Raw genomic sequence first — 13,904 nt, 5'->3', positions numbered from 1 at the left:
ATTCTGTCAGCCACAAGATGCCAAAACGTAAAAATGCAGCCATGCGTGCAACAGCAGTATGAAATAGGAAGCACAGCTATCAAAAGAATATCTCGCCACATGCTCTCGGTGAATTGCAAGACTACAATGAGAGACCATTATCCCCATACACAGCATTGGCAAGATGGACACTATGTGCTCTTCTTGTGGCGCATACATGGGAAAAGCTGAAGTGCATTCCGGTTGCCTCGGGGTGAACGCAAAATTTTCCACCTGCTGTATACAAGGAAAAATTGTTCTTCCCAACATCTAGTCCGGTTCCTTGTGTCATTTCGTTGGAATTTTTTGGAGAATAGCAAACCTATAGATTTTTGAGAAGTTTAAAATCTATTTAAATAAAAAAAATGATGTTTGACATTTTTTCAACTTTTGGAAAGGTCGTTTTGGGGTGAAAAACGCTTATCGGTACGGCTCTATCCGTCCACCATGACACAAGGAATAAAAATATGGTAGACCTTCTCAATGCACAGGGGTACTGCGTTCCATACAGCCGTATCTTGCTTCTTGAGACATCGATTGCAAATGCTGTGGTTAAAAATACCACACTATTCCAACGACTGTATGTTCCACCAATTCTCAAGCGAGGACGACTTCCGGTCTTTGGCTTCGACAATACTGACTTTGCTGAGGATACTCCTAATGGCAAAGACACAACTCATGGAACCATTATAGTAGTGTTTCAGAAGGCAGATGGTGCTGGAGAGACGATAGCGCCCCCTCTACAGATCACAGAAGCAATGAACTTGACTGTTACTCCGCATCATACATAAATAATACCATGTAACAAGCCAAAACCGGTTACAGGGTATTCGTCCTCCAGAGAAGGTATGGTTGAGTTCACAGTCAATAAGACGGGGGTTGACAAACACTACCAGCTGACACACCTGGGATGGGTCTTAACGTTGGCTCTCTCCAGAACAATCACAGAAAGGAATCTTACAAAACTCCCTTGTTGGGCTGGCTACAACTCTCTCCTTCCAACAGGCCCATTGTCGGTGACGCAGATCGGAGCTCTGCCTCTGATGCCTGAGGTAGCACATGAGTGGTCAACGCTAATGACTGTGTTAGAACAATGTCGCAGATTGAAAGAGCTTGTTGTTGGGAAAGATCACCCGACTGTCATTTCCTGTGACTTGGCCCTCTATGAGAAGGTAATGCAGCTACTGGATGCTCGGCCTGACTTAAAAGGCATAACCGTTCCCAGATTAGGAGAGCTACATGTCGTCATGGCTGCACTGAGAGCTCTGGGTGCATCCATAGAGAACTCTGGCATAGACGATGCTTGGATGGAAGCTGATGTGTATGGATCTGCAACCACAAGACAGATTCTGAAATGCACCCATTACAAACGCTCACTTCAAGCTCACATATACTCGTATGTGGCACTCTCTGAAATGGCAATAGAAGAATTCTTCAAGGACAATCCGCATCTCAAGGAAGTCTGCGTTGTTGCAACGGATACAGTTCAAACTGCTTGTGGAGAACATGACAAAGCACTGAAAGCTGAATCAGTGCAGCAAGCCAGCAACTGTCCGCTCTAAGTCATCATCAATGAGAACTTGTTTGAGAGACTTCAGGAATAGGAGGCCAGCCGCTCAAAGAATGCAATGTTCAAGGCCATGATAAACTATCTCCACAGAGTAGAGGCAATTCTGCATTTTGTTGCAGCATCTCGGAATGCCAACTTAAACCTTCATCTTCAAGCCGGTGAAGAACTCAGCAAGATATTTTTTGCCATGGAGAGAATCAAGTACAAGCGGCTCTGGCCAAGGTACATATCCGACATGTATGCGCTAAAGACCAGCCATCCAGAGACCTGGAGGGAGCTCGAAGCAGGCAATATTTCGGTCACCAAGAACACTATCCCATTTGTATCGATCGGAGCAGACCACGCTGTTGAACATCTGAACAGGTTGCTGAAGGTTCACTCTGGTCTGATTGGCATATCAAATAATGCAAATGCCAGACAGCGATTCTTCTTGGCTGCACCTGAACTGGCACGCCTGTCTTGCGAGTTTAAGGGACAGTTTGGTCTGAAGGAAAGTGAGATCACTGAGCACCATGGCCTGTCTCCAAGTGTCGTCAAGCGTGAACACAATGCAATTGACCGAATCAAGGCTGCCATACTTAGTCATGAAAATCCATTTGAAGTTGAGGGTAACCAGCTCTTCAATGTGGTCACCCACGCTTATGTGCCAGAATAATTTGTACCACAGATACTGAACATTGATGAAACGGGACAGAATCTCTGTGAAGATTTTGTTGCTAAACGGATCAATGGTGATGTCAGCCTATGGGCACCAGTGAAGAAGGAGAACAGAATGTACATGTCTGGCAATACAACACTAGCAATCAAGATCAGGGACAAGACAGTAGATCTAAAAGAAACCAAGGATTTGCATGGTAGACTGATGGTACTCTCCAGATCCAGCAGGGATGTCGACCAGAAGGATGCAATTGGCAACTTTGAATTCACTGTGACACCGAGCGCGCTGTTTGCACCAAACAGTAGCTTACTGTCATGCACCGACAAGTCGAAGCTAATCAACAACTTGGAGAAGTTTGCCAACAAGGAACCGTCTTTACCAGAAGATGAGCATGATGCCACACACATGGAACCAGCACCCGCTGATGCTGTAATTGATGGCAGTACTAGCATGAAGGTCGCAGTAGTGGATGGAATGGTAGTTGTCCAGAAAATGACCAAGAAACCAGCAATGGTCGTGACAGTGAAGGACCTCAGTGAATGTTTCAATGATAAGGTGATGAGTCTGACCAGAGGCTTCGACCATGTAATTCTTGTTTTTGATACATACAAGCAAGATTCCCTCAAGAGCACAACCAGAGACAAACGACATCAAGGAAAGGCACCAGTCCAATATCAGGTCAAGGATGATACCAGTATCAAACACATCACGATGAGTCGATTTCTGTCCCATGATCAAACCAAGGCTGATCTGACGGAGTACTTGGCAGAGAAAACTCTAGAATACAACCGCGATTCAACAAAGGTGGCAGTCGTTTCGGCATCTGGGCGGACGTCGAGCAACAGGGGTCTCCAATTTAACGCGAATAACCATGAGGAGGCCGATACGTTGATGATCCAGCAAGCAATAGCTGCATCACAGCAACACACGGGAGATATTGAGCTGACGATATTCTCACCTGATACGGATGTTCTGGTTCGTGCCATAGCAGACTATCATCTCCTGCCAAGACACACATCTATCTCAATGGCATCTAGCACTGTCACAATCGAGCCAATTTGGAAGGCCCTAGGTGAGGAGAGAGCCCAGGCATTGCCAGCCTTCCACGCATTCACAGGTGCCGATAATACTGGGCGGTTCGCTCGACATGGTAAGGCAAAGTGGTTCCAGTGTTACTTGAAGGCCGATGACGACATGGTAGATGCCTTTGCTATGCTCTGTAAGGATGCTGAACTGTCAGAGGACCTAGACACAACTTTAGCAAGATTTGTCTGTTCAGGTTATTGTCCAAGTGGTGTCAATATTTCCAGCATCCCTGAACTTCGGTGGCATCTCTTCTGTAAGAACATGGCTGAGAATGACAAGTTACCACCAACTGTCGGTGCTCTGAGGCAGCATATCATGCAGGTACATATCCAGGCATACGTTTGGGGTCAAGCAGCAATTTCTCAGCAAACATTTCTTGATCCATTAAAGAATGGCTTCCCCACAAGGACACGAGTGGCCAACTCAAACCGACAACAACAGACATTCTCCCTGCACCAAAGGCAATTATCGAGATGATAAGGTGCCAGTGCAAGACAGAATGTTCATCACAGAGATGTTCCTGGAGGGCCAAGAACTTAACATGCACCGATCTTTGCATGTGCAGCACTTCGTGTGAGAATGACGAGGACTCAAACATTGAACGGCATGACCACGATAGTGAAGATGAGTGACATTAAAGACAGTGATGCCAATTGGCTACAAACTCATATTTGACATTAAGTACATTTCACTGATCACCATATTCATGCGTTACTTGTTTCAAGATTTGAAAGCAATACATTAAATAAACGGTAATTTGACAAAATGATAGCCGTTTCCATGGCAACCATTGCTCAAAATACAGATTCTATAAAATATGTATTCTATATTAAGAACTGTCCTCTTGTTAACAATTATGCATCATCAGTTGCTTGCGATTACTTTTGAATTTTCAGAGCTGAAATTAAAAAAAAAAACTGGTTTTTACCCCAAAACGACGTATTTGACCACATTATATGCATTGAAAAAAATGTGAAACATTGATTTTCTGTTTTGGTATTGTTTAAGCTTTCCAAAAATGTTGGGGTTAGCTACTCTCAAAAAAATTCCGACGAATGTCAAATTATGGACACAAGGAACCTGACTAATCAGTGAACCACCTCCCCTCTTGTGACACCTTTTCACTGACTGCACACCTGAAGCAAGGGATTTTCGATCCAACATTCGAGCATACAACTCGAGTTTAGCGGTCGCGTCATTGGATGTACAGGAAGATGTGTTACCTACAAGGGGCCCATATACGTTCAGAATCCAAGGGAGTGTTTATCATAGAATCGAACATTTTTTTGAATCTGGAGTTTCCACTGTGGATACCATGTTAAAACATTTATCTCCTTTGAGTTTATCTACTTGCACACTTTCCTCACACAAACACCTCCACAGGTTTCAACAGGTGAGTGCGGTGCACCAGCTGGTGATAGCGACAGGGTACACATGTACAACTCTAATGACTAGGCTTCATTAATCCTTTCAGGTGATGGTCAAGCTTGAAAAGGTACTGAACAACTGCATGAAGAGCAAAAGGACCTTCTCTTCCTGCTTAACATGAAAACATTTTGTACCATTCTCTGCCCAGCTGGGGATCTTCTGCTCTTCCAAGTAAGTAGGCTGATGTCTCCACATTTTAATGCTGCTCGGTCCAGTGGACTATTGTAACGCATAGAGATGGAAAGCCTACGTTTTAATGTATCGTAAATGCAGACATGCAAAACAGTTATGATGATAAAGAGAAATTTATGTTGCATTTTTAAAAACAGTTTTGCCAATTTATCCAATTCCGATTCCCAAACATGCAAAGACATAATGCATCTACAGTGTGCATTGGTCAGCCTTGCAATGCTCTTACCAATAATCAGCTTGTGATTCGCAGACAGGGAGTCTTTTGCCACGTTTTCAACTAGATCTGCAAAAGAAAACAGACAAACCATTCCTACTTTGAATACAAAATACCCTTAGTCTACGTATGCAAATCTGTGTGGCATTTTGGGTTTGCTTGTTTGGTGGTCATAATTGAGTACATAGCCTTTGAGACCAAGATAAGCACATTCAAATCCTGGGATTGTGCATGCTGTCATTTGTCCCTTTTCTGTCACTTTATCATTGCAACATAAAAACTACATTGATATTCAATGGCTTTGCCTTAAAAGTGACCTACAGTATAATGAGCTTTTATATAAATACAAAAGACAATCAAAACAATAACATGCCAGAAGCTTAGTACTGTAATTCATTGGAGGCTGGTTCAGCATAAAGATTCAAATTCATTCCGTAACAGGGTGAGCCTTTTTAACTTTGGCCTAACGTCTTTGTATAGTATTCTCTTGCTTTAAACGTGTTCACTCTGAACGTTTTCAAAGCTAAACGATTTATCTGTTCGAACCAAAAATTTATATAAACGGTGTGATGAAGAGTTAAACGATTTGCAAAATGCGGTATTTGGCGAGAACCAGGTGAGCGCCTCATTTTAAATCGAATGCTTCGCATATCTGCCTTGTCGCAGTGCTTTTTGGGAAATCTCGCCAAAACACCAAGTTATGCTGTAACAAATTGTCCAACGCTCGCTCCTGATACTTTAAGATGAGTATAACAGTGAGCTTAGTGATCAGTAAGTCTGGAAGTACAGAGGAGCCATCCTCTCCACTCGAAGTGACTCTGCTGTTGCTAGCTGATGACCCTGATGACCCCACACAGAGTCATGCTCCACACCAAAGTGGACATAAAAATCAGCCTGTTGGGCGAGTACAGTATTCATTTATACCGGACTGGTGAGGTACATGAGTTAAGCACAGATGAGAGTCCAAAATCTCTCTTAACAAAAAAAAAAAGAAAAAGGTTGAGAAATTTTGTGATAACTTCCACCCACTTTTGGACACAGGCAGGGGACGCCAAACGCTGCACAGAAAATTTGGTGGGGCTGGCCCCAAAACTGTGGGAGTAGTTCTGTGTAAATCAATGAACCTTTAAAAAGAAACCCAAAAGCAGTTATTATTCTTATTGTAATAATAATTATTTTTCCCCAAAAAACAACTGAAAATCATTCATCATCATCATCTACTTTGAAGGGGAAGGTTTTTTTTTTTTTGCCAATCACAAAGTGCTGAAAAAAGCCCTAAAGTGTCACCACACTCAAAATGCACCTTGAACCAAATGGCAGATTATATAGAGAAAGTGTTTTTCAAGCTCGGATTCCGATACCGATTCCACAGCCATTGGAAACTCTGAAGGTTCTCAGTATGTTGAAACTGATCAGTGGGATTTTGGAGAAACTCTTGGAGACAAGATTAGTGATGGAAACGCTTTCAGGAAAATTATGGAGCCGAATCATTTCAAAACTTATGCGAGCAATTCAGACGAAGATTGCGACAACGAAAGTGTTCGTGCAGATGAAAACGCCGGTCGCATGTTCACTACAGATTTGTAGGTTTTGTTTTTTCACGTTCAATTGACAGTTTAAAAGGGGTTTATATCAATTGCTAAATCAGTTATATTACTCCAGCAGAAACACAGCACAACATGGATACGGACATACTCAGACATTTACATGGACACACTCGGACACTGCCGACAAAATGGGCGACAAATGCTTTGTCTCACCATCGCAGGTTGACCAGGTGTCCTCTAAGTCACAGCATCATCCCACTTCATACTTTCCCGGGACGCCATTTATGCCTGTGGTCGTGCCATGCCGTGTCCCACCGTCATATCTGTGATCATGCCGTGTTGTGTCTGTTCCACGTCCCACTATCCCGTCCATGGTCATGTCATGCTGTGTCTCCTGTTTCGTGCCATGTCCCACCGTCAAGTTGGGTGGTGACTAGGTGAGATTGGTCACCAGCAGGCCAACACAGGTATTTGATTCACCACTCAAATCACCTGTGTGCATATGCTGGTAGCTGGACAGAGATGGTGTTACAGTTTCGAACGATGGCTGTTTTTTCTGCTCTCTCTCTCTCTTTCTATCGAGTGCAGCCTGTGGCTGCTAGTTGCATCATTGGTTGGGACGCGGCTATGCCGCTGATGCAGTGTCCCCCTTACCAGTACACTGGTGCTCATTTTGCCGACCTCGGAAGGATGACAGGCTGAGTCAACCTCCTGGTGTATTTTTACTTCAGCAGCCAACGGGGCTTGAACTCAGGACCCGAGGATCCCAAGCCGCCACCCTAACCACTAAGCTAACACCAGGCTATGTTTTTTCTGCTGAATCATGAGGAAGGCATCCTCTCTTAATCGTGGTGGATAACCACAAGATGTAGCCCTCTCTTGTTGTTTCATAACAATGCTCTGTAAAATGTTCCAAGCACAAAACTGAAAATTTTGGAGGTCCGATCCACACTCGGGTATTTCGGACAAACCGCGTCCAATTTGTGGCAAACTTAGGGTATTTTGGCCAACGGTGTAGCATGAAACCATCTCGGTTTGTATAATTACAACCACCAAGGACGCATCGGCTTGGCATACGAGTGGAAAATCAAAAATTAATGGGCGTTTCAGTTAAATCGCACTGCAATGTAACCTGTAGACAATACGGATATGGCAGTCAACTTCCAGGTGCGACGTCACGGCTAATCATGAAGAAGAAGACTTCAACTTTTAATCACAATTACCTACTTTATAAAATCGCAAATCAGAAAGAAAAAGACCACTTCTATTTTGTTGGCTATCAAGGGATAGATTAGCGTAAAGGCGGTCTTCTCAGCGTTTGGGTTTCCCTATAGTGATGATGACGATGGTGATGGTGGTGGTAGTGTTGGCTCTTAGCTCTTGTGTGCCATGATGAAGGAAATGGGTTATTACAGAAAAATAGCAAAAAGGCTCAAGCAAACATGGTCAACAGTCAATGCCGAGCCCCCCATGTCTACACGCAGGCAATTTAATTCCCTGCAAAATTTCCATCATTGGGAAAAAGATCATCGTGCAGGTCGAAATACAAAATTAAATTGTGTCGAGACACAGTATTACCGAACCAGCAAATGGCGAAACTGTGAATGTGTTTACATACGGAGAGAGCAGTTTCGTACAGGTGGCAACTCAAAATAATAATTGTATTGAGAAATTGATGAAACCTCCCACTCACCTGAGGACACCCACTGGGACCCCAAAAGGTTCCTCAGATAGTTTGGTCGGGCTAGTTCCAAAACTGAAGGAGTACTTCGGAGTCGGACAGAGAGACACTCCTGCTTTATAATATAGATTTGTATTGAATTTTAGTATACTCGTGAGTGCCTGTACGTGCATATCCATACGTGCAAAAAATAAATAAATACTTTCAAACGGCGTGCCAGAAACCACACAGGCCATTCCTTCGCTCTCGCATGCCCGTACGTACAAAAAAAAAATAAATAAAAAAACTTGCAAACCACAACCACACAGTCTGTTCCTTCGCTCTCGTAAACAACGAATGGATTGGGGAATTGTGTTTATCTATAAATGCGCATCAGAAATCGAGAAATTATTAGAATACAGTAAGTCATCACTATCAAAACTTTAAAAAGGCACATCCTCAGGTCCCCAGCAATATACCTGGCAAGTTTCAATTAGATCGGACCAGTGGTTGTCGAGAAACAGCGGTCACACACACACACACACACACACACACACACACACACACACACACACACACACACACACACACACACACACACACACACACACACACACACTCACAGACTGCTGGAATTATAGATAGATTACTGAATATTTATGTATTATTTGTGTTTTCTGCGTCAGTTAGTGAGGAAACAGTGTATTGTCAAGTGGCTTCAATAAACGATTTTGCTTTGAACGACATTTTCTAGGAACACATTCCTCATTTAATTCCTCACCATGAACTTCAAACAGAAAATAAAAATCAAAGTACGTATACGTGTCGAACTCCAAATCGAGCAGAACATACATCATCCTGGTGGTCAAACACCACTGACTTCCACAAGTCAACGCAATAGAGAAAAACCATAACACCAGAGGGCGCCCAATTCGTGGTCACTCGCTGAGACCATACAATTAGTGAACTTCAACTTTTGGATACAAAGTCAGGATCCTTCCGGTGCTGCCAAAGCTATTCCTAGTGAAAATATTACATTGGGTGGTTTGCCTTTTCCTTCCCAGCATTTGGTCAGGGCAAGGATCTGGAATTTGTTCAAGAACAAGCATATGCTTTGTGAAAAACAGAGGGATCTTTAGCATCCTACGATAAATGTGGGGCACACAATGATGCATCACCTTGCATGCAAAACTCCAGGATGGCAGTTTATAACTGGTCGACATTCAAATCCAGGGTCAACGGATGAGAGGAGAGTGTGCCAACTCTAGGATATCTGGCCAACCCCTTATTTAACCAAGCAAGCTCGAGAGATGCCAAACCACAATTTATGGTCGAAAAAAAAAAAAAAATGAAATTTTATTTTAAAAACGCAAAGCACTTTAAATGAGTGTGTTCTGCATTGTGTTAAAGCCATCATTCTTTCTCAGGTGGCTTCCTTCACATAATTCTCTTTATGGAATATATATATATATATATATATATATATATATATATATATATATTACATGTTACTGATTCAATAAAGGGAGATGGATGAAAAAGAAAGTTGGGGGAAGGATTGATAATGATAAAAGGAAGAGAAACGAGAAAGGTGTGGAATGGGGAAGTCAGGTATTGGGGAGTATAAAAAGAAAAAAAAACTCAATTGAGGCTTACAAAGAAGAGCAAGTTGACAGAGGGATAAAAGGCAAAGTAGTGACTGGAGCAACAGCTGATTACGATAAGCAAGGAATGAAGCAACAAAAACGAGAAAGAAGAGGAGAGGTGAGGAGGAAAAATGAAAATGGAGGGAATTCATTAATTTGCAAGTAAAAGGTTAGGGACAGGTGGGGTTAATGGAGGTAGAAAAAATTTTGGTAAGGATGGGTAACTATATTGGCTGTGGTGCACGGGTTGCTTGAAGTCCTGGAGGGGAAAGTGGGATTGAACAGTCTACACAAAAGTTTCACAAATGCAAGAAAAGAGGACCAAAAGAATTGAGGTGTGCCATAATCCTGAATTTTGGGAGTTAATCCAGGAAGGGGTTAATGGAAGAAAACATGCATGCATCCTGGATTCGCTGGAGAGGGTTGGAGGGGGATTTCGGAGGGGTTTAAACTGGAGGAGCGTTAACAGACAACAGACCTGTCTGTGACACGTTTATTGCAGTATTTGCAACAGGACACCACCCAGAATGAGGAGTTGTGATGTTGATGAGCAATCTGAACCTGGCACTGATGGATTTCTTGCAGTTTAGTAAAATCTTTATTACCTCGACCACCGAAGGTGGAAGGAGGTTACATTTTCACCCCTGTCTGTTTGTTTGTGAGCAGGATATACCAAAAAGTTGTGGACGGATTCGGATGAAACTTGGTGGACATGTTGGGTGTGTGACAAAGAACAGATTCTATTTTGGTGAAGATCCAGATACGAGAATTATTGAAATTTTTTTTAAGGAGAGATCGGGTCAAAAACGATATAGTACTGTCTGGCAGGATATCTCAAAAATGGATTGGGCCCGTTATGTTCTCGATCAGGCGTTGCATGGAGGAGGTATGCGCTCTACCGAGTGCCCTTCTAGTTTGAAGGATGTACTTACAATTTCTGATCGGATTTTTTTAAAGGATGAGACAGCAACCACGATCATCATTTTGCAATTCTATTTTCTTCGGAGAAACATTGCCTGCTGTGATATCTCCCAATTATTCAGTCAATTCACAAAAGTGCTGAGAGAGAGAGAGAGAGAGAGGAGAAAAAAAAAAAATTCTTCAAGTTGGTTGCAATCCACATGGCAATAAATAGCAACAGAAGTGTGAACGATTATGCAAAATGGTAGGGATTGTTGAAAAGGTGGGTGGGGGGTGGAGGAGACCAATTTGAAATTAGAAACCCCTGCGATCAGTATTGTGTGCAATTTTTTTTTTTTTTTTAATGTACAAAATGTCAATCTACAAATACAAACCACGCCACTCTCAAGTCAAAGTAACTGTTCACACAAACAAACAAGATCGACACAACCATATGCAAGTCCACAAACCTTGGTGGACCATTGTCGAAGTCCCTTCGATCCCGAACGTAGATCCCACGTGGGTCCAAACAGTCGGTGTGAAAGTCTCATTGCCTTGTATCACCGTGGGCGTCACCGAAGCATTTCCTAATGCAGTCATGGTTTGCGTTGGGTTCCTTACGGAATGCAGGGATCACACGAGGAATCAAAACACCTGCGCAAGAATCAAACCGAGAAGAGGCTTGAATGACGTCATTGCAAACAGAAATCCTCCGATCAATGCAAGTGCAAAAACCATACAAGGGGTACACAGGGGGTGAAGGGATTACAGATGCCAGACTTAACATTCCTGGAACAAAACAAAAGGAAGTATGATTTTACAAAAAAATAAACAAGAGAAAGTACATTTCAAAAAGTCAGAATAAGGTGCCAACCACTCCCCCCCCCCCGCCAAAAAAACCCCCACACAACTGTACATTGTGCAAGGCGAGAGCATCACAACAAAATGCGACAGTTCTGTTATTAAAATTGTTGCTTTCTGGCACAAGCACGTTATAAATGTTTGTTTGGTATGGATAGAGTTCAGTTACGGTTTCCTTGAATCTATCTATAATTCCAGCAATGTGTGTGTGTGTGTGTGTGTGTGTGTGTGTGTGTGTGTGTGTGTGTGTGTGTGTGTGTGTGTGTGTGTGTGTGTGTGTGTGTGTGTGTGTGTGTGTGTGTGTGTGTGTGTGTGTGTGTGTGTGACCGCTGTTTCTCGACAACCACTGGTCCGATCCAATTGAAACTTGCCAGGTATATTGCTGGGGCCCTGTGGATGTGCCTTTTCAAGGTTTGATATTAATCGGACAAGTGCTTCCCAAGTTATGGCCATTTATTTACCAAACCAATGACAAGACACGTTGTTACGTGGGCGTGGCCGAAGGGGAAGGGAAGCTCAGCCACGTTCCCCATTACGGGTTACAACGTACGGGAGAGTGATGAATTCGTGTATTGTAATAATTTCTCGATTTCTTATGCGCATTTATAGATAAACACAATGCCCCAAGTTATGATCGTTTTCATATTAGACGGTGCATAAATTTCGGTAACATCAGAGTGCTGGTATGCTCCGAGCCAGGAAGTAAATTTTGTTTCTCTCTCTTCTCTTCTCTTTTTTGTTTTTCCTTGCCACGACATTGCGAAAACGTAAAATACGTTGGCGCTAATTGAATAATTGTGTATTAAAACTAAATTGCGAATAATCGTAACTGCGAATAATATGGGAACATCCGGGCCACGCACGTACGGGCACGTGAGAGCGAAGAAACAGCCTGTGTGGTTGTTGTTTGTTGCTCGCGGTTGGAATATTTATTTTTTTATTTTATTTTATTTTTTTAACGGGCACGTACTAGTATAAATAATATAGAGAAATAAAAGCAGTAATTGGCCCTTCTTTTTGGGTTTGGGGAGGGTAAGAGGTCAGAATTCATAGAAAACCACTCACAAGCGAATTTATTGATTATTAATGAGCAAAACAAAGCAACTTTGTGGTGTGGACTGGCAACAAAGCAAAGGTGCCGCTCACGGAGCCAGCCCACGTCCTTGTTTCTGGAGACTGCGTGGGGTAAGGCGCTCGTTCTACGAACTCTCCAGTTTGAAGACGAAAACAAGTAACAGAGGCATACGACGTCATCACATATGACGTCATTGTTTCGAATCGTTTTATTACGTACTTCAAAATGTACCGTAAAACATAATATATTCCAAAAACGTTTTTTTCCCCCCCCGATTGTCGTTTTACTTCAACACTGGACATGCCATTCACACTTTCCTTCCCCCTTTTGTAAGTCATTGCAGGGGTCGGAGAAGACTGAAAGCTGCTGGGAAAAAAAAATATTTTAAAATCTCGTACGTAATATATGGACAGATTCGACTTTCAAAACGGTTCATTCACGTTCAGCAGCCATTGTCAGCGTTTGGTAAAAAGGAAACGATAACATTAAACGAAATAGATCGGTAAAGGATAGAAGAGCTATTCATTTGCCGTTACTTCCGTAAATACAGCACCGGACACACATGTATTGTAAAGTTACGTTGAATCGGTCATTTTGGCGAATTAAATCCTCTCCTCCGGCCTCCACTCTCCCGCCTTCCGTGGAATTTAAAATCTGCGAGTTTAATAGTGTTATTAACAATTTACCAAAATTTACCGAATTACATATTTATTCCACCGTTGGAAATGTCGCGTTTTTACAATTTGAATGTTTAGCGTGAAAAAGTTGCCCTCCCAAGTCCCCACCGACCGAACAATGGTGAACATACACCGCAATAAATATCGATCTATTATAATCCCAGGTGTGTGTGTGTGTGTGTGTGTGTGTGTGTGTGTGTGTGTGTGTGTGTGTGTCTGTGTCTGTGTCTGTGTCTGTGTCTGTGTGTGTGTCTGTGTCTGTGTCTGTGTCTGTGTGTGTGTGTCTGTGTCTGTGTCTGTGTGTGTGTGTCTGTGTCTGTGTCTGTGTGTGTGTGTGTGTGTGTTTTTTCCACCGCTGTTTCTCAACAACCA

General features: G+C 42.7%; 1 protein-coding gene across 5 annotated transcripts in view; it reads right to left on the bottom strand.

Annotated features, from left to right (window-relative positions):
- LOC147028294 (uncharacterized) overlaps positions 1-13,904 on the bottom strand; it is a 52,551-nt gene that overhangs the window by 13,893 nt on the left and 24,754 nt on the right. For 3 of the 5 annotated variants that reach the window (XM_085878568.1, XM_085878569.1, XM_085878573.1), the window contains 2 exons: positions 11,390-11,573; positions 5,179-5,235 (listed from right to left, as the gene is read on the bottom strand). In XM_085878568.1, the coding sequence (XP_085734694.1) occupies positions 5,179-5,235; positions 11,390-11,519 (187 nt within the window). In that variant the 5' untranslated portion in view covers positions 11,520-11,573. Of the gene's footprint in view, positions 1-5,178; positions 5,236-11,389; positions 11,574-13,417; positions 13,530-13,904 lie in introns of those variants that run through there. The other 2 variants (XM_085878570.1, XM_085878571.1) reach the window with 2 other exon arrangements.

This window comes from Eptatretus burgeri, chromosome 4, assembly GCF_056783735.1.
Source record: "Eptatretus burgeri isolate ZD-2024b chromosome 4, Ebu_testis_v1, whole genome shotgun sequence".
Lineage (NCBI taxonomy): Eukaryota > Metazoa > Chordata > Myxini > Myxiniformes > Myxinidae > Eptatretus > Eptatretus burgeri.
This window is presented reverse-complemented; position numbering and strand designations above follow the sequence as displayed.